Source organism: Triticum urartu, chromosome 5 (genome assembly GCF_003073215.2).
Source record: "Triticum urartu cultivar G1812 chromosome 5, Tu2.1, whole genome shotgun sequence".
Lineage (NCBI taxonomy): Eukaryota > Viridiplantae > Streptophyta > Magnoliopsida > Poales > Poaceae > Triticum > Triticum urartu.
Genome location: NC_053026.1, coordinates 508,312,536 through 508,334,081, shown reverse-complemented (window position 1 = coordinate 508,334,081; position 21,546 = coordinate 508,312,536). Strand labels below are relative to the sequence as shown.

General features: G+C 45.5%; 2 protein-coding genes across 2 annotated transcripts; one reads left to right on the top strand and one right to left on the bottom strand.

Annotated features, from left to right (window-relative positions):
- Positions 1 to 4,511: 4,511 nt before the first annotated feature.
- On the bottom strand, positions 4,512 to 9,580 carry LOC125510197 (U-box domain-containing protein 73-like). The gene is made up of 3 exons (XM_048675296.1): positions 7,619 to 9,580; positions 6,999 to 7,055; positions 4,512 to 6,039 (listed from the first exon to the last, which is right to left on the bottom strand). The coding sequence occupies exons 1-3, from the start codon at positions 8,372 to 8,374 to the stop codon at positions 4,942 to 4,944; spliced, it is 1,911 nt and encodes a 636-aa protein (XP_048531253.1). The 5' UTR covers positions 8,375 to 9,580; the 3' UTR covers positions 4,512 to 4,941.
- An 8,388-nt stretch (positions 9,581 to 17,968) lies between these two features.
- LOC125556479 (endoglucanase 23-like) lies at positions 17,969 to 20,898 on the top strand. The gene is made up of 5 exons (XM_048719206.1): positions 17,969 to 18,514; positions 18,619 to 18,918; positions 19,660 to 19,821; positions 19,924 to 20,199; positions 20,283 to 20,898. Exons 1-5 carry the CDS (start codon positions 18,065 to 18,067, stop codon positions 20,625 to 20,627), a joined length of 1,533 nt encoding a protein of 510 aa, XP_048575163.1. The 5' UTR covers positions 17,969 to 18,064; the 3' UTR covers positions 20,628 to 20,898.
- Positions 20,899 to 21,546: the final 648 nt, after the last annotated feature.

Here is a 21,546-nt window from a genome sequence, read left to right as displayed (position 1 = left end):
TGTCAAATTTTATTCTATAAAAGAAATCCTCTATATGATTTTTGCAACAACAAGAAAGGCTGCTAAATGTGTGCTCCAATCTGGGCCTTTTTTTTGGCCAGTTACTTTTTCTTATAGACCGGTGTCCTTTTGTAGCAACAAGTTTCTTCAGGGTTTTTTTTTTTAACACAATACAGACGCAAACGCTCATATAAACGCGCATACACTCACCCTTATGAACGTACACACGCACACCCTAACCCTATGAACACCTCCGAGAGACTGAGCCGGCATATCATCTTGAGATTTTACGAAGTCGCCGTTTGAACACTGGTGGGTTGAAGATATCACTGTCCACCTAAGCATCTCAACCAAAGGTTGGTTCGCAGTTTCTCTAGAGGTTGGGTCGAACGATTCGTTCAATCCCGTGTCTCACAGGGCGAAGGCCAGAGTCTCAGAGAGATCGACGGGGAGAAAGAACAATAATAAGAGGGAAAACAGCAGAGCTCGACGCCTTTTGGCGCCCTTGATTGCTCATATCAGTCGTGCCATGGGGCAGCCGGAGCAGCGTCTTGGCCAAATCCAGATCCACGGTAAACTACTCTTATCCTATCGTTGCGAGGGCAGTAAATAAAATTGGTCGCATCTTTTTTAGCCCCAAATCATATTTGTTCTTATAAAAAAAACATAGCCTGCACTTACCATAGTAACAATTTTCTGTGGCAGACGGGTCTACTTCTCCACTGGCCATAAGAAGCGGCTCTCCTTGCCAGCAAGATGATAATCATCACCATGTGAAAAGAAGGGAGTCTTCATGGACCCTACTTCCAGAGGTACATCATGGATTTGAATGATGGACCTATGCTGCACAAATTGGTTGACAACCTATGGTAGATAACTGAAATTCAAATATTCCTGCGCTGCAATCTCCTGCAGTTAGCCCTGCTGCGTTAGTAGTTCTATTATATCCCAACTGTTCCAGATTTATCCCTGCAGCGTAAAACTGTCTGTCACTAGTCTATGCCTTGTTATTGTATCTTGTTTTACCTTAAGTCGCATCTGTATTCTCGTAAGGGTTCTTCCTCGATTCTTTTCAAATCAACAAGCATTCGTATTTTTTAAACATCTCCATAGGAGCCAATACAAGAAGGAAGGGTATGTATTTCTAACTTTGCACAATATGTATGTTTTTTTTTAGGGAAACAATATGTATGTTTTGTTCTGTTTCTTTGTTACATTGATGTATGATAGCATGCTGTTCTGCAATAAAATATCTCCCATGCATCTTGATTTACACAAATGCATATCAACCTATATTGCTGACCTATAACACTCTGGGAAAAAGAAGTTTTGTAGAGTGCTACTACATATACTTCTATTGGCTCCCCCTCCCTTTGCGCCGATGAAGGTAGACATTTGATTTTACATATCGAGTGTGTTAACTCTTCTCCCATTCTTGTGCGTGCAGGACATTTGGTGTCATATACATTCACTAATGACGCCACGAGATGCCGCCCGTGCTGCATGTGTGTCTCGTGCCTTTCGATGTTCGTGGAGATTCTATCCCAACCTCATATTTAATGTTCACACAGTATCCCAACCTCGCAAAGTTGATCGCATTTTGAAAAAACACTCATGCATTGATGTGAAGACATTCGAGCTTGATTTCTCCTCTTGCTACAAGCCCGAGGCCTATGAATATCTCCATAAGTGGCTTCAGAAAGTGGTTACACCGGGCATTGAAAAACTCACCCTTGTGATGCCTGAGGATGAGGCAGTCAACTTCCCATGCTCAGTTCTATCAAATGGGAATGGAAGCTCGATCTGGTATCTTCACCTTGTTGACTGTGCCTTCCATCCTAAAGTTGGCCTTGGTTGCTTGGGAAACCTGAAAGTGTTGCATCTTGAGCGTGTACGAATTACGGGGGCCGAGTTAGGGCGCCTTCTTCCCAGCTGTGTTGCTTTGGAGCAGTTAAAACTCAGGAGATGCTACCAGATAACTTACCTAAAGATACCTTCCCGGCTGCAGCGACTCAGCTCCCTGCAGGTGTTAGAATGCCACAGACTGAAGACGATAGAGAACAAAGCTCCAAATATTAATAGTTTTTGCTTTATAGGTAACCGAGTTGAGTTCTTATTTGGGGAGTCATTGCGATTGAAGAACGCAGAAGTGCTACGTCACCTCTTCCTCCGTTATGCACTTGAAGAGCTTCCGTCCATTGCGCCCAATCTTGAAACTCTTATCATATGCTCATGGAGTGAGGTATATTCCAAACCCTTTTGTGATTGTTATGCATAGAGCAGTAGTGGTACTTTGGAATGTTATTAACATGTGGTATCTTTATGCAGGTGGTCAATACAACACTGACGCTCTCGCCTTGCAAGTTCCTCTATCTGAAATACTTGAGCATTTATATTAGTGGGTCTTGCGATTGTTTGTCTCTGGTTTATTTTCTTGATGCTGCTCCGTCCTTGGAGACATTCAAACTGCGCGTAAGGCACTGTTCACTCTGCAAATATATTTTTGGATGCGCCAAATCATTAATTCAAGTATTTAAACCATTCTTTTTATCTTCAGGTACTAAAACAGCTACAATCCATAGATGAATTGCTTTCTGAAGACTCCTCGCATCTAAGGCAGATTCCAGGATACCGCCATGACAAGCTCCGGAGAGTGAACATCTGTAGGTTCCCCTCTTCAAAGAGCATGGTTGAGTTGACGTCCCATATTCTGGAAAATTCAGCATCACTCGAGTGCCTTACGTTGGACACCACCGACGGTAATTTCAGGTGTTCTGATGATCGATCTGCTAAATGCTCCTGCTTGAATAGACCCATGGAAGCCCGTAAAGCAGCCTTGATAATCGAAAGATACATCAAGGGGAAAGTTCCCTCTACACTTCAGCTAGATGTGGTGGATCCTTGCAGCCGGTGCCATGATGTTGAACTTTGCAATGTTTATCATAGATTTATCATGTGTTTGAACGGTCTAAATTCTGTGATCTGTAGTGGGATGTGCGTTGTCTCTTACTGCATCATTATGTGCAGTGTTTAGCTCTGCAATATTTCAAGGCAATTGCTTAAAGTTTAACCTCTCATAATTCAAGACCTTTTCGTTTCGTAATTGTTTGCCTTGTACATGTATATTTTTTTTCAATCGTCACCTACTTGTTCGCGGACACTGTTTGGACGTGTCATGCGGACATCCACTAGGAGTCTGGGTACCCAATGGTAAACCTCAAATAAGTAGGGGTGTCCGGACATTCAAGCTACATTCAAACATAGTTCGGACATAAAACATCAAAGCATAGTTCAAATTTACATAGAACTTAACTAAATCTACCTAACGAACCGAAGCCGGATCTTGAACGCCGTCAGGCCGCTGCTGCTTTCGTTGTCGTGGTTGCTCCTATCGCCATGGCATCTGTCCTGGGTTACGGTGGCGCACTTGCAGAGGAGCGCCTCAGCCCTCAGCCTAGGTAGCGCACTCCTGATCCTTTCTGCAGCGCCTCGATGTTGAGCCGCCACCGGCAGCGACTAGCCGTTTCCTTGGTCGTATTCGACCGGTTGAGCGCCCACTTAAGGGGCGAGCTGGGGGCCAACAAGGAAGGGCGGCGGCGCCACCTGTGACTTTGCAAAGGACGCAAAGTTTGGAAAGTGATCTGACTGAAATCTTCGAAACTACTATACAGACGACAGTCCCTGCACGACACGGGAACGACAGCCAAATCCAGCCGTCTATTTCACTTCAGTTTTGTGCATGGATGAGCTGATCTGCATTGTCGTTCACATATCGTCCACCGCTCATCGTGTGTATAGCAGCGCTGCCGAAATCTTTGAGTGCTCCTGCTCTGATTTTGCGTCAGTTGGCTGTTGGTGGCTAAGTGAAACTAATTAAATAAATTGCTTCAAATATGGTTGGTTGCTGCCGCTGCCTTGTTTACGGTGTACTATTTGGAATCTGAGCAATGATATGTGTTCTCATGGAGCACTGTCGTGGGTTTTTGGAGCACAAGCTCTTGTCAAAGACATGGAAACGAATCAGGCATACACTATTTTCTTCAGCAGAAGGAGACGAAAGCAAATGTCCTTTTTACTTCAATCAAACTTTGTACTACTACCGATAACATCTTTGAAAAGCATTGCAGCTATATATTCCTATCAGAAAGTAACCGCTCCCCTTCTTCTCCTTCAAATTTTCGACGACTAAGGAGGATCTTTCATAACTTTGTGCATTGTATTTCAAGAAATGACAAGAGGCTTTCACAATCTTACAGTTTCTGAATTATGCCATCAGCTTTCGGAAGAACTTTCATCAATTCAAACCCCACTTTCAGAAATTAAGAAGAGGATTTTCAGAAAGAAACATATACAATAACTTTGCACTAGTTGATATACAACCTTTTTACTAAAATAGATATCTAGTACCATTCGCTCATATGGTACACAACTTCAATTTTTCGTAACAAAAAACAAAGGGAAACTGGGATCTAAATGTAGCCTGTCAGCCCCAACATTACAACTTTCCAACACATGAATCACAACTTTCAACAACAACAAAACCTAAAAATCCGAGGTGGAGTAGATCTTGGGCCCAACAGACTGCATTGCATTGGCTCTCCCTGGTTGCAGCACTCCCGAAGGAAATATACTTGACCAAACAAAGCATTGATCAAAACTATACTACAATTAGGTCCCAATCATTATTAGGGAAAGAATTAAATGTCTACATATGGTAGCTAGATGATTCGTTTATCTGTAGGATGCACAGAATGACGCGTATATTTCTCACGAGGCTGTAAGAACAAGTTCCTCTATGTGGCCACAGTCAACAAATGAAACCACTACAAAAATGTAAACAAACAGCAGTAAGAAGCTGTCTGGAACACATACACGAACAACTATACAGAAAGACAGTGTAAGACTCGTCTATTCATGTGGCTGGAGACAGCTTCCACTGGATTACTGGTTCTGTAACTGCGTCGTAGGAGCTGGAAACATTTCTGACAGGGTCTTGATTATTTTTTCCACCTGAAACATCGTCTGCATCGGTATTCTCTTGGACGAAAGCTCCCGCAGCCGCTCCTTGAAATCCTCCACGTTCTTCACCTTCAGCTTACCCACATCCCTCTCCGTAATGACGAAGATCAAGGAGATCGCAGAGTGGATGCCCTGAGAGGTTACCATTCCACCAGCATCTTCCTCCATGACGATATTCACCAATTCCATAGCCTTGTCACAGATCATGTCCAGCGCCTCTGGAGATTTTGGTAGACGGTCGAGCAGGAGCAGGAACTCATCGGTGGCCATGAAGCATTCGAGCAGCCTATCAGGCACGTCACTAACAGCAGCTGATAACTTGGCCTCCTCATCTGCACAGAGTGCAAGGATTGCAGCGCCAGTCTCCTTCCTTAGTACAACATCCTCAATCTTGAGTAGACCACTGAGCATTTTCATTCCCCCTATTGTCACCATTCTTTTCCTGAACACATCAAACTCTGACAGTGTTGCAATTATAGAAGCTACCATGGCCAACAATGATGCTGAAAGTCCAAGCTTTCCTGCCCTCTCGACGACATTCTTTAGAACAGCTGGTACTTCATTCTGACCGGCTAGGATCTCCCTGTTGGGCCTGTGCATGGACAAATTATGGATTAATGAGATCCTCTGCGCCTCAATATCAGCTGACCATACATTCATCCAGTGCTTCCTAAGATTCATCAGCAGTGGGGTCAGCTCTGGCCACTTGGCAAGGCAAGGTTGCATTCCCTTGGATGTTTTGGACATTAGATTGAGCATCCGCAAGGCCTCTTTCTGCCGTACTGGATGCCCTGAGAACAGTTCTAGGATCTCTTGAATTTCATCCTCTGCAGGTGGCACCAAGGGGAGCGAGCGTCCAATGCTGGAGCGGGCAAGGTTAGAGTGGTCGAGGCACCACTCAGCAATCATGTCATGGAGGAGGTGGTTTGGAGCAGTGAGTGAGTGGGGCAAGGAGTGACCAGTAACAGGGCAGGTATTTTTCTGTGCAAGGGACCACTGTTGGCATGATTTATCAACAGTCTGCAATCAAGCAAAGCAAAACGTGGTTACTGGGTCAATCTAAACCATGTGAGAGTTCCAGAAGAAGCAAAAAATACTTTGAATAAATTTATTATGGTAATTGATCATGACCACTAATGACCAACCTTAGCATTCTGGAACAAGAAAAGGACATAATACAGCTTACATAAAACCTACACCCATGCGACCATACGATGAATGTAAGCACAGCATGTCAGTTTCACTTTCAACTTATCCGTGGGACATCGTATTTCCTTGGAAGAAAATGGCGAAAAAAGAAACATAGCATAAACATCAACTCCAAAAGGAAAACAAGAAAAGGCCTGTTGATTTTTGGTCCCAGGTTTCTACTTTTCAGAAACAGTATGTCATAGTGCGCCAATAACTACTGATTAAATCCCAAGATAACCATATAAACCTACAGCACAAGGGAAACATATGTTATATTTAACAGCTTACGAATATCAAACCTGGCCAACTAGCTTAACCTAAGTACATCTGAGGCGATTCGAACTGCTACATACAGCAGGAAGTGCAGGTTATTTTATTATGATCCAGGAGAATGTCAACTTGTACCTTTTTCTTTCAATGCCCGATCTATTTGGTTATTTATTAACTATAAACATGTGATGCAATTCAAGAGGAAAGTCCATCGATAATCGAACTACTCAGTGACTAAAAAGGGAATCTCATGTAAAGGATAATATGAGTCTCAACTTACATTTAACTAGCCAAGTCAGAGGAGAGAACTGCATGATATTAATAGTATTGGACAGTTAATCCTGGTTGTGGATAGCTTTTATCGCTGCCCATTATTAATAATTTATGACAAATTAGCAATAATATTTCATTGGCTAGTGACGGTGAGCAGAGAAATTTGGCAGAACAGGAAACATCCAGCAGAAAACAGTCCATACATTTTTTATAAAAGGAAGCAATGGCGAGAGCTTGTGACTTACATATCCAGAAGCCAATATAATAGGATCTTTCATTACTCGTTCAAGCAGTGGATCACCCTAACAACACAGCAATTGTATAATCAGTATTGGTGAAGATGTTGAAATGGAGCAATAAATTTGATTGCATACAAGAGAGACAGCTTAATCAATTTGATCGAATGCTACTGTTACACATGCATACATGATTCTACTGGACTTGAACTGAGCAGGAAATTTTGCCCATATTCTAATAGTTCTTATAAATGAAGAAAAGAACGCCATGTAAAAGAACACCATGATGCTACCGGCTTAATCAATTTGATTGAATGCTACTGTTTCTTCCGGAATAGCACGAGAGATTTTCCACTGAGACTTTTTCGTTTTGAACTTTTAAAAATACTTCTTCCACTGACCACTTGACCAGTGAACACCATGTAGCATTTTGTTGTGCAAATGCTAGAAACAGCAACAGCAAGAAACAAAGAAAAGAGCCACAAAAACTAGAAATTCTTGCACGGAGATAAAAGAATCCGATCAACAGCAAGATACAGAGAAGAAACGAGAGGGGCCAGAACAAGACATGAGCTTCCATTAGAAACAGAGTTGGAAGCCAAGAATCAGAGACGGTGGCAGGCACTTACTTCGCTATGAGGCCATTTGGTAGCGAAATCGCGAGGGAGTTTCGGTGGCCCCGATGTCTTCTTGTGGGAGAGGTCCATGAGGCCGGTCATTGCCTTCTCCATCTCGGCGAACGCTGCCTGCCCTTGGGCTTGGTCGCTGACCGCGGCATCCTCCTGGATCTTCATCAACGCAGTCATTGCCTTCTCCATCTCGGCGAACGTCATTGCCTTCTCCATCGCGGCGATCGCTGCCTGCCGTTTGGCTTGGTCGTCGGCCGCGTCACCCTCCTGGATCTTCGCCAACGCAGTTTGCATCATGGCGGCGAACTCAGACCGCGTGGGGGCGACCTCTACAGGCTGCTGCTCCGACCCGGCTTCATCACCGGTCCCAGTTCTTGCCGCCGCCACGGCCGCCGACTCCGACGTGCCGGAGGCGTCAGGTACCGTGTCCTGCCCGTGCGGGGTTCCTGCTGCTGACCTCGCGGAGGGTTTCTTGCTGATGCCAAGAACCTTCCTAGCCGCCTGCCGCGCTCGCGGCCAGAATCTTGGCCGCGATGATGCCGGGGCGGGGGAGGAGCTCCCTTGTCCGGCCTCGGCGGGCTGCATGGCGCTGGCCTCGTCTATCTCCCGCTCGACACTGGAACGCAGCCGCTGTTCCAAGGTGGCGACCGCCGGCCTCCTGGAGCTCTGGGAGGGTGGCGGTGGCCTCTCTCCAGGTCCAGGAGGAGCAAGCGCAGGAGGCGCACTTGCTCCGCCTCTGTTTCTCCTCCCTGACATGGCCGCTTCTTGGTTTCTTGCGCGGCGGTGGGTTGCCTGGCTGCTGCTTCCGATGGGCGTTGGGCGATGGCTTCGTGGTTTGAGTTTGGGAGGGAAGGTGTGATCTGACGTGGTGGTAGTTATAGGGGATGGTATTGGAGGGGAGACGGGCTGGCCTTTTTATAGTCTGGACGCCATGTGGTTGGGTGTCTCCGGTCTGGGGGCAAAGACTCCCAATGCTGTGCAAACGGCTGACATGAACTTCTGTTACTCTTTCTGTTTCTGTTGGCACTTGGGAATGTCATTGTAGGTCTGGAACCATCTGTTGATGATCACTGACGCTGGATACACATGTCTGTCTGCAGAACGAACCATCTTGGCCGAATGCAATGCTCTCGAGCCACCAAGAAGAGCCCAGCACTCCTTCACTCCATGGCGACGGCATGCGCATCTTCTGTCAAGCATTCCGTCGAGCTGAGCGTCGTCTCCCAGCCCACTAATGGCCAAGCCTTCGCAATTGATCCAGTCCTATGTACTGCACAGGAAGCTGCTTGAATTCAATAGTATCTCCAGCTGCTATCTGTCCGTGTAAAACAGCCACTGGATACATACATGTCTGCAGCACGAACCAGCCGTTTAGCTGTACATGGCGCCTCACGCCTCATGTCAAGCATGCCGTCGAGCTGAGCTGAGCTGAGCAGAGCATTGTCCCCCAATTCGCTAATGGCAGGCCTTTGCATCGATTTCTCAAGTGCTTCAGCACGCTTCTCCTCTGCCGGGCCTTGGATCGAACAGAGACAGCGCCCAGAACTGCCCCTCCCTTGCCTGGCATTTCGTCGAACACCTGTCCCTCGCTGGCAGGACCAGCCACCACTGCGCAAGGAAACGGGGGTGCCCGGTTCGGCGCTGCCCCCGTGGCCGTGGCCTCCATGTGCGCCGCCACTCGATCAGTAGCTCGACCTTGCTGTTGCGGTCCCGCCGCAGATCGACGCGGTGTCGGTCCGTCGATGCTGGCGGGGAAACACAGGAAGGACATGGGCGAGGCGGAGGAGGATAGGAAGGGAGAGAGGGTCGGCGGAGCTGCGCCGTGGCTCGTGGGGATCTGGAGAGGCTCCAAGGAGCAACGGTGACGGTGGGAAGCAACGGCACTGGAGAGCCGGAGAGCCGGAGCACCTCTCCGGTGCTCGGCTGTTTGCAGCGCTTCAGGATTAGACGAGTGGAGTAGACAATTACTCTGTGTGGAATGGGTTTACATACACCAACGGGTAGATTATTTGTGGATTTGCTCACACAACTTGTGAACTGGTTCCACATTGCCGGAGACGGGTCACGCGTAGAATGCCACACCACCTTTGACCATCATGGTTTAAACCTAGAACGAATTCAAATGCCAAAAATGGTACTTAAAAAAGCCTTATGCGCAAATTCCAGTAGTTATAAAAACTCAAGAGATTCCAATTATTTCCATAAAGTAATTAAGTACAACAAGAACGAGTAGGTAAACCGGCCAGCAAAAGGCGAGAAGAATATGACCAGTGGCAAGCAATAGAGGAAGATCGATAAGAAGAAGAAGAAATTGAAGGGAAATAAGAAAATGCGGTGTATCAAGTGAAAACTTGATTTTAGTGAAAATCTGAAAACTATGCGTTTTGTGCCGTCGGATTTACAACGAACAACATCCGCTCAAACATGGAGCTCCAACAGCAACTTAAACATCAATTTGCAAGTAACCCCCGGCTTCCTAATAATGTTACCTGTTTAGTTGGGTATTGGATTATCCGGATAAGTTCTTATTGACAATTTTTTTTCTTCAGAGGAAACAATAGTCGCATCTCTTTGTTTACCTCCCTTATATGCGTTTATATCGGAGAAAATTCATCCGGCTTAAATTCTTTATCATACTTATGAGAAAAAAAAGACAACGCTTCAGAATCCTAACCAGCAGGACATAACCAACGAGATGAAACATACGTATACGAGGAAAAAAATCTTAAAATTAGATGTCTGCAGGAGAGCCGCTATGAGTAAATTTATCATTCTTTTTCCTCGTAAACCTTAGTACTGATTTGGGAAGAAAAAAAGGGTACTAGTGATATACCTTTACATTGTGTGAGGTGAAATAACTCTTCTTTTCACACATTTTCAAGAAAATCCCAGCTGATTTTGAGCATTTTCACATGTTTTTTTTACATATAGGATTTTGCTTGTTTTTAGTAGGTTTTTGGAAAGAAGATTTGCTTTATCTTTTTTTGGGATTGTCGTGTGAAACACCATGTTCATAGTGAGGCACAACTGTGTTTCCCGAAAAGTGAAAAGTGAAAAATGCAATTGTTCTTTCCACAACAATGCTTCTTGAAAAGTGAAAAAACATAGTTATGCTTCATAGTGAGGCACAACTGTGCTTCTCAAAAAGTGAAAAAAACAAATGTGCACTGTGTGAAACATACTTATCCTTCGGTTATTTTGTTTCCAGTTTTTTAGGTTTATGTGTTTTTCTTTTTATTAATTTTAGGTTTTCAAGAAAAAGGTGGCTCAAACATATTAATATAGAATCTAGTTTCAAAGATTTTGACGCAAGAAATGCAACAGTGAAAACGGTTCACCGTTCAAGAGGTAAACCATTTTAAAAAAAGAATCTATCAAAAAAGCCCAAAACTCATAGGTTGTGATAAATGTCGCGCATGTAGTGCGTCACTTGTCATCATTAGAGAAGATGAGTGACTATTATAAGAGGTATCCCTTAATTAGTGATTTCAATAAACTATGAAGTCAACCGCGCAATGATTTACACTAATTTCCATATATCTCGCCTGAAGGTTTTCTTTTTTCCTTGCATCGTTACCGGCCGGCCGCTTCTTCTCTTTGTGGCTAGCAAGCCCGAAGACACTTGCTCACTTGTCGCAGTTGTACGTTGGTTTTTTCTTCTACTTTGATGTCTACTAGGTGAATTGGTCCGATTTTCATAGTATTTTTCCTTTATTTCTTCTATTGGGGTTTTCTTTGCAGGGTATTTCAGTTTTCACTGGTTTTTCTTTCTTTCTTTTGTGTGTTTTCTTTATGTTTTTTGGGTTTTCATTGTTTTTTCTTTCTTTCTTCTTATGTGTTTTTGTTTACAGCTTTCATCGGTTTTCAATAGTTACGTATTTTATTACTTTTTCTATGTGATTTTTATTGGTTTTATGTGGTCTTTTATCTATCATTTCCCTGTTCTGCATCTGTTTTCTTTGGTTTCGTTCAGTTTTTCCCTTTTTACAACACACGTCTACTTTTGTCATATATAATGCACATTTTTTGTAAATATCAGGAACGTTTATTAAACCCATTTGACATTTTTCGAATAGAAGTTTAACAATCTTCAAGTACATGTTTTGATGTTTTTTTGTATGGTGTACATTTTTCATATACATAAGGAACATAAATGGTATATATGTTTAATATTTTTTTAAATACATGATTACGAAAAAAATCAATTATATGCTTTGATGTTTGCTTTTTTTCATACACGTTGCACATTTTCTATGTACATCCAAAAAATTATTTTTATATATATTTAACATTTTTCATATACATGATTAACATTTCTTGGAGTATACATCTCTTCATATCTACTTTCTTCATATACTTCTACATTTTCGTATACATATGGAACACATTCAACATTTTTAAGTACATGACTAACATTTTTTTAAACATATGTGTTTAATGTATAATTTTTTATACACATGGTACATTTTTGGTGTACATTAGGAACATTGTTTTATACATGTTTAACACTTTTTAAATGCATGGTTAACATATTTAGGAATATAATTTTGACGTCTACTTTTTCCGTGCACGTTATACATTTTTGTGGACATGAGGAACATTTTTATATACACATTTAACATTTTTAGAATATATGGTTAATATTTTTTAAAAATATACGTTTTGATGTCTACTTTTTTCATACACGTTGTTCATTTTCCATATGCATTAGAAACATTTTTTGATATATATTTAATATCATTTTTACACTGCTATTTAAAAAATGTAATGAACACTTTATAAAATAAAAAATAAATGCCAGGAAAAAATCGAGCAAGGTACACAAAAATCGCAAGAAAAGCCAATCTAGAAGAGTTTTGCATAAATTGACGTTAGACCCATATAGACGCGTGTGTTGGGCCTAGCCAATCTAACTGGGGACTGCAGGCGAGATGTTATAGGGATTGCTCTAAGTGATATATAGATGCTTTCCGGAGTCAACTGGATGCTGGTAGTTATGGTGGAATTCTGCCCTTTGGTCAGATGAAAAATAAACTGGGCTATCCTCAGATCTAACAAGTTTATTGAAAACATATCACACGAAAAAAATGCAAGCACTTAAACTTTATTTTTATTTATGTAAAAAAGGTTACGTTTTAAGCATGGACAGAAGAGCTCTTATTGGGAATGGATAGAAGAGCTCTTATTGGACGCTCGCTGCGAAAAGATGTCGAGCAAACGCCTATAGAATTCCCCTTGCCCAGCCCATATTTCCTTTCTATGTGTTCTTTTTGTTTCTAGTCGGTTTTTCCTAAGAAAAATGCTACCGAATTTTTATGAAAAAAATTGTTCACAAAATTTTATAAATTTCGCATTGTTTTAGAACGTGATTTTAGTTTAAACTTGTGTTTTTTACATAAATTTTGAACACTCTTTGAAATATGTAATCATCTAAACAAAATATTATTTATATTACTCACTCCGTTCACTTTTATAAGTCATTTTAGACAACTGATATTAAACTGTTTTGCATGCTGTCTTAAATCTCTACAACTCCTTATAAAAGTGAACTGAGGAAGTATTTATAACTCTTTTGAAATTTGTGAAATTTATTTTAGAATGTGCAGTTTATTTAGATTCTATGAAGAATTTTTTTAATTATCTAAATTTTGAAATGTAAAAGTAAAAATAAAAATAAACCAGGAAAGGAAAAAAGCAGAAAGGGATAAAAATAAAAATAAAAAAATGAAGGAAGAAATAGAAGAGAAATACGGGTAAAAACCAATAGGAAAACAACAGAAAAAATTGGAAAATTGAATGAGAACCTTCTGGAACCTTCCTAAAACCAAGAAAACCAAGTCCATAACCTTCCCAAAACAGGAAACCACATGCTAACGCTAATCGGGCTGGTTCATGTCGTTTTTGTATTTGTCCGGCAATTTGTCACAAAGAGCGACAAGTAGGATACACCCATGGACAACCGGACACCACAACATCTAAGTCGGGCTCAATTTTTCCACAAGAAGCCAGGCCCAAAAGTCCAAAAAGCCTAAAATATATGAAATTCAGTATTGTATAAAAAATTAGTTATAAATTAGATTTTATATTCTAAAATAGATGAAATTTTAAAAGCAATGTTCATGTGTTCTGGGCCAGGCCAGGCTAGACTCAAGCTTTGTATTTTGAGACCGGGCTTTGTCAAGCCTAGCTAGGGGCATGATCATGTCCATTATAAAGTTAGTAATGCTACTAAGAGCCTATATAGTGCCCCCTTTTCCATAAATAGGTCAAGTCCAGCTTTATTGAGTTTGCTCAAGTTTATAATAGAAAAAAAAAATCAGCATCTGCAACCAAATAAATATAAATAGATTCGCGATGAAATATGTATTCACAGTACATTCATTTTGTAGACTAAACACTAGTATATTCCGTTTAATTTAATCAAACTTAATTTAAAAAATAGGGGTTCAATTTATGGGAAAGACAGAGTATATGAGTAACCGGTGGAGGTTTAATATTTGTCCACAAATTTTGTATGAGTCATTATGCAATCAGATTGGATATGTTGAACATCTCACATTGCTGTCATCTCGTGTTGAAGTTTTATCAAATAGATGCAAGTCTTTTTTCAGTTCATCTTTGTATAATGGGTGAGTACTAACTTATAAGGTCAAGTTTTCTAATAATAAGAAGAAGAATAAAGTCTCTATAGGCTCACCACCAAAGAGGAGTTCCCACGGGCTCACGGGGCTTATTATTTCTGTCTGTGTTGCTCTGGCAGGATCTTAAGCTTTGGACCCGCGCACGCAAAGACGATCCCTAGGAGCAAGAAAGTCCCCACGCACCATGTCCCGTAAAACCGAGCACACGAATTCAGGTCTCGATCTCCAACCCTTTTCTTCTGTGCTTCCTTGAGAAAGTGCACCGATCTATCTCTCTGCCATGGCAACAATGCGGCCTCCTGCCTTTCTGCAGTGCACCAAGCGTCACTGGTAGCTCAGCAGAAAAAGCATGCTGTGTCCATGCTAATTTACCAGCATACTGTTAGTCTAAAAAGACTGACTCAGGTTAACCTCCGTACGTGGCTGCTTCCAGTTTCAGACGCATGACAGACACGTAATATAACTCTGAAGAAATGTGTCGATGAAGCATGTATGTGGAACAGAGCGAGGAGGGATCGATCGATGGTGAATTGCTGATCTCTTTATCTTTATCTGATCTACCTCGAAATGTTGTACTAGGAGGAGGTGGAAAAGAGGAAGCCCCTGAAGATCGATATCCTCCTTTTTATTTTGTTTCGGAGAAGATTGGCAGTACATCCAAACCATGTGACCCCTTTGCCCGGTAGCAGCGGCAGCTAGCCAGCAGCGGGACATGCACGGGGAGCAAAGCGAATGTTTGTAGCAGTGGCGCCACACGTCGCAGCAGAGCACGCCACCAGTAGCTGGCCAGTAAGTTAAGCAGCATGTGTGGATATGGACGTGGATGTACATGCATGGTGCAAGCGACCCCGAGCTGCGTTTTGGCGCGTCCTGCACGGCCGCACCCCCGAACGGGGCCGGGCAGGGCCGCCATCGCCACCAATCCGCCCCGAATCCGCCGATCCCCGTGCCGTTTACACGCGCACCTCGGCGACGTCCGGACGGGGAGAAGATCAGGCGACCCGCCGGCCAAATTCCATGATCCCAACGACCCGCTTTCGTCGGCGAACACGCCACATTTGTCCGGCCGGCCGCTCGATCGGCGACATTCGCCGCCCGGGCCTGGCCTGGCCCGTGTCTCCGGCGAGGAGCGAGCGTGTCCCGCCCCTTTCCGGCCACGCTGCCGCTCTCACGCGGATCGCGGAGGATCTCTCCGTTGTCCTCTTGCTGGATGATCGGGACGCGCCACGGGGATATGCATGCAGATGCACGACAACGGCGCTGCTGCGGGTTGAGTGGAGGCGCGGGAGTCCGAGGTGGACTCTTGATCTTGCGTGATCCGGCGAGAACGAAGCGGACGATGGAAGCGGGAAAGTGTAACGACGGATCGAGCAAAAAAACAAGAGACCGCGGGCGAGCTTCTTTTCCATTTGTAGATAAAGAACCTATGATGACATCTACGACATCTACTACTGAAAATGCACGCAGTTTACATTAGCACAAAGCCACTAGTAGCTTGCCCAATGTCACGGTGCTTCCGATTCTCTTGCCATTGAAACACATCATGACCGCAATCAGCTCATACTACCTCCGTCCTGGTTTATTATTCCTCTTCGTATATAATGTCAAATTTTAACCAGAGATTTTCCCAAAAAAAAATAACCAGAGATTTAACTAATAAAATGTCAATGCATGTCATAAATTGTATAATTTTTTATGACATGCATTGACATTTTGTTAGTTAAAATCTATGGTTAAATTTTGACACTATATATGAAGGGGACCAATAAACTAGGACGGAGGTAGTAAATAAGAATAATATACTGCAATGTGCATGACGACAAAAGCAAATTGGTCAACGTATAAGCAGATAATCAAAATGGACGCTTCATCCTGCTCTGTGTCAAGCACTTTGCAATGGCAGCGAAAATAGCCTTTTTGCTGCCATGACAACATATTCATCAGTACAGAAAGTGAAGTTGAGCTAAACAACTCATTTTACAGCTGTGGTAGTAGGGTCCCATGCCTGTCTTTTGTGGGAGGGTGTTGCAACCCATGGCGACGACATGATCCATGATGCCTCGATTCATGTCTTGTTTTTCTCTTTGAGCAAGACGTTTCTTGCGTGGTGTCACCCGGCGCCATGTCATTTCTGACTTGGTCACATTTTTACCACTCTCAGAGTCACAGTTAATGTCGAGTCCCATAATTGCATATTTTTTGACCATGTCTATGTCTGGTGATGTGTCAATTTTGTCATTAGTGTAGACTATTGGTTCACCAAGCTACGAAAGTGGTAATTAATATAGAAGTAATGTCACTTCCAATGCACTTCCATTCTTCCAATGCACTGGTCCATGACGATTTTAAAGACAATGTATTGTTTGTCGAGTGTTGTATCTCTAAGTTGTGATGTACTACTCCCTCCGTTCCATGTCAAAAAACACTCTTATATTATGGGATAGAGGGAATATTTAATTGCCTCAGAGATTATAGTTGTATGTCAATATTGTGGTCTAGCTGTGGACAGAGAACAAAAGAAAAAAAACAAGGAGAGAGGCCACAACATATCAAAGATTAATTCATCCACATATGGGAACTAGTTAAGAACCGTATCATCCGAAAAGAAAGAAAGTGGTTACACCCTCGTTGCCCAGACGACAAAGAGACATAGCCACCGTCATGATGCCCGCCTGAGAGCCAATCATATGAACCACCATCTGAGGCCGCCTTCCCAGCATCCATGCCCCTAGACACCGACAAACATTCACATCACAGCCACCCAACCACGGGTAGGAGGAGTGGAAGGCACCTTCTTCCACTCCTAGCCCGGTATCAACCACTGGATTTGGGTCAATGCCTTCGCGGTAGGAAACGCCCACACTTGCGTCCTCCGCCGGTCCCTGTGGGCCGTGGGGGATACAACCGAGTGACTGCGAAGAGCCGTCGCCAGGCAAGCTCGAACGCCATCATGCTCATGGCCCTCGGAGCCGATCTGTCTGACGACACAACGACGCCCAGAGACTCCAAGAAAAGCACAAACGCGAAGGCAACCAATGCGTCGGAGATGCCCTAAGAGCCATGCATTACTAGGCACATGTTCCCATCAACACATCATACAGAGAGACGTTGACAAACTATCATTATGTTTTTATTCATGTGTAAGTTGATTTAATTATTTTTGACCTTTTGTGGCTTTTGGCAACCTGCTCTACTGCCTATGAAAAATGAAACATATTACCCGATAAAAGCCACAAAGGAATACCACCACTCCACTCCATGTAGGATTCCAACCGCCGAGCCGGCCCTACACTCCTTAACCGGTGCATGTGACCACGCTGCGACCGAGCTAGCTGCTGTCCGCCCGTGTCGTCCATGAAGAACCCTAAAAAAACTTTGGCCTCACCTCTCCTTACCACCCCCTCCCGTGACCCCCCACCCTTGTCCTTTAACCCTCCCAATCCACGTTAAATTCGGTCGGCTGCATTATGTGTATAAGTGGTATATCTCCAACCCATTCATGGATCCACATATGCGGCATGGATTTATTCCTCTGGGAGCTACGGATGAGCGTGCATTCATCGCCGGCGGTTTCCACCGTGCGTGAATTTACTCCGATGAAACCTCGCCCCAGATTTCGTCAGTCACTCCACAGTGGCAGACGGCACGAGCGGGCGAGCGGGCTTACACCGTTGGGGAAGGCCTATAAATACGCGCCAAATACGGGGAGAGGATGCACCGATCGCCATTCACGTGCTCTATCTAGCAGAGCGGCCTGGTCTAGTGTCCAGTAGGGAGGGAGTGAGTGAGTGTGAGTGAGCTCGAAATGGCCTCTGTCCCCGCCCACCACTTGCGCGTGCGCGTCCTACTAGTGGCACTGTGCGCCGTCTCGGCGTCGGCGTCGGCGTCGTGGCCGTGGAAGCGGGGCGGGCACGACTACCGCGACGCGCTGGCCAAGTGCATCCTCTTCTTCGAGGGGCAGCGGTCCGGGCGGCTGCCGGAGGGCCAGCGCGCGGCGTGGCGGGGCGACTCCGGCGTGTCGGACGGCAGGGCGGCGGGCGCCGGGGTCGACCTGGAGGGCGGGTACTACGACGCCGGCGACAACGTCAAGTTCGGCTTCCCCATGGCCTTCACCACCACCATGCTCTCCTGGAGCGTCCTCGAGTTCGGCGACGACATGCCGCGCGAGGAGCGCCGCCACGCCGCCGACGCCGTGCGCTGGGGCACCGACTACCTCCTCAAGACCCTCGCCCACCCCGGCGTCATCTTCATGCAGGCAAGCGCGCGCGCACGCCGCCCACATTGCACCCCCAATGCCATGCCGCGGCAGAGCACGCCGCCGTACGCGCACGAGAGTGACCGGCATTGTGTATGATGCAGGTGGGGGACCCGTGGAAGGACCACGAATGCTGGGAGAGGCCGGAGGACATGGACACGGAGCGCACGGTGTACAACGTCAGCGCGGGGCGGCCGGGGTCGGAGGTGGCCGGGGAGACGGCGGCGGCGCTGGCCGCGGCGTCCATGGTGTTCCGCGACGGCGACCGGGAGTACGCCGAGCTGCTGCTCGACAGCGCCAAGAAGGCGTTCGAGTTCGCCGACTCGCACAGGGGCGCCTACAGCGACGACATGGATCTCAGAGCCGGCGGCTGCCCCTTCTACTGCGACTTCAACGGATACCAGGTCAGCCTCTTGCCTCTCTTCCTCCTCCAGCTACGTGAGGACCTGACCTCTGCTTGATCACGAGAAACGATGGAGCTTGATCACATCGTGTTGCAGTGAGGCTAATATAAGTTGGGGACAGGCACGGCGCAATGCGTCATACAGAAAAACAGGGCAGGTTAACATATAGGTGTAGCCATTTTTCTGGGCAGGTTGCATTTGCCTGACCAGAAGAAACAGGGCAGGTTTACAATGTTTTGTGTCGCAGCATTGCTACTTTGGTACCTTGATGCGAAGTTAATAATGTTTTTAAGCTTTGTTAGCACCAGAATAACAGCAACAAAAGACAGTCACAAAGGAATTATAAGAGCAAACAAAACACAGTTTCTACCACTGCACTTGCAGAGTTCTCTGAACCTCTGATAACAAGACATCAGGGTTTTCTAAAATAACAGACATTAGCTTACATAATTCAGCACAAGAATAACAGTTCAAAATGCCAAAAGAGTATTAGTACACCATAAGTAAGTGTTGTGTCGTTAGCAGCATCAAAGTTTCTATCTCTGAACTTCCAGAATTGGACTGTCTAGTAATTCAGGTTGATCACCTTCAGACATTACATCATCAGATAGGCCCATGCATTTCTGAACTAGTAGAAGCAAATGTTTCATCCTAAAAGAAGCTCTGTTCTCACACACTCCAAAATCACAATATTCACAACAATGTGACTTCCAGAACTGATCAAGCTGACATTCTTGGCAGGATGAGCTGCTGTGGGGCGCGGCGTGGCTGCGGAGGGCGTCCGGGGACGACACATTCCGGGAGTACATCCAGAACAACGGCAAGACCCTCGGAGCAGAGGACAGCATCAACGAGTTTGGTTGGGACAACAAGCACGCCGGCCTCAATGTCCTTATATCCAAGGTTCAGAAACTGCTCCCATCAACCTTGTTTCATTTCTGAACACAACCTCTGCTACCAAATTAACATAACACATGAGTGACTGGTTTGGTCTGCACTTTGCAGGAATTCATAGAAGGCGAGGCGCTGTCCATGCAGTCCTACAAGGAGTCCGCGGACAGCTTCATCTGCACGCTCATCCCGGAGTCGTCGTCGCCGCACATCCAGTACACGCCCGGCGGCATGATCTACAAGCCTGGAGGCAGCAACATGCAGCATGTCACCTCCATTTCCTTCCTGCTCCTGACCTACGCCAAGTACCTCACGAAGTCCTCTCACACTGTCAACTGCGGCGACATTTCAGTCGGTCCAGACACCCTCCGGCTTCAGGCCAAAAAACAGGTATAGCATTCTAACTTCACCACATTGACTGGTTGAACTTGAACACTGAACTTTCTAACTTCACCTGCATTGCCGGTTTTCAGATAGATTATCTGCTAGGAGACAACCCGATGAAAATGTCGTACATGGTCGGGTACGGCGACCGGTATCCTCAGCGGATCCACCACCGAGGGTCATCTCTGCCGTCGATCAAGGACCACCCGGAGCGCATGGCGTGCAAAGACGGCACGCCTTACTACGACTCGTCTAGCCCGAACCCTAACCCGTTGGTCGGCGCCATCGTCGGCGGGCCAGGGGAGGATGATGCTTATGGGGACGACCGCGCTGATTACAGGAAATCTGAACCGACTACGTACATCAATGCTCCCTTGGTAGGGGTTCTTGCCTACTTCGTTGGCAACCCAAACCCTGGCCGTATCAGACACTGAGCATAAGCACTTTGCCATGTAGATAGAGAAGAGTGACAGAAGCTATAAATAGGTACACAGGAAGCAAATAGGTTTGTGTTTGGATGGCACTACATGTTCATAGGAGTGGATTGCAGAGCGTGTGTTCTACCAGTAATGAGAGATTAGCTTTAATGATTTCTCTTTTGTTTTGGGTTTGCACTGAATTTTGTGTGGATGTGTGCAAAGTGCAATTTGACTGCACAGGTGTAGTCACGAGTGAAGAAAACTTGCATTTTTGCAGAAATATCTATGGAAGGTACTCTTGTGCCAAGTATCAAATATGGTTTTGACTCTCACTTCTGCTTCGGTACACCTCCTCCCCTCCGCCCTAACACATCAAGGGTTGAGATTAGCTCATACCCCTTCGTTACCAGGGGCATGATGGTCTTATTTAAAAAGACTACCCCCTCCCCCCATCCACGCCGATACCCCCGCGCGCCCGTGTATACGGGGCTGCAGGACGAGCCGCACCAAGCCGTGGCGGCACAAGCCGAGCCGAGACATCACGGGATCGCCGCTTGGCGGGGGACCACCTCGTCGAGCCTACGTGATGCGATGTGTCGCCCCAATTTGACCGGCCACGGTCAGGGCTGACCGCAGCGTGGCGTGTGGGTGGGCGGTTCCCGCCTGCAAGACGCCACTCACCGCCCCCGAGGCTCATCAATGGCAACTAGTCTCGCCGGTCCCGAGGTGATATTATGGCGTTTGACGCCGCCCACCTTCCCGTCCCCTCCCCTCCCCGCGCCTGCCCTGCTTGGCTATAAAAGGGCCGCCCTGCCGTGTTACCGCCGCACAGCGACCGCGAGCCCCAGATCCACCCTGTCCAAACAGACTTCACACCAAAGCCTAACATCTAAAGTCGAAGGCCCTAAACCAAGCTACAATGTTGGGTTTGGGG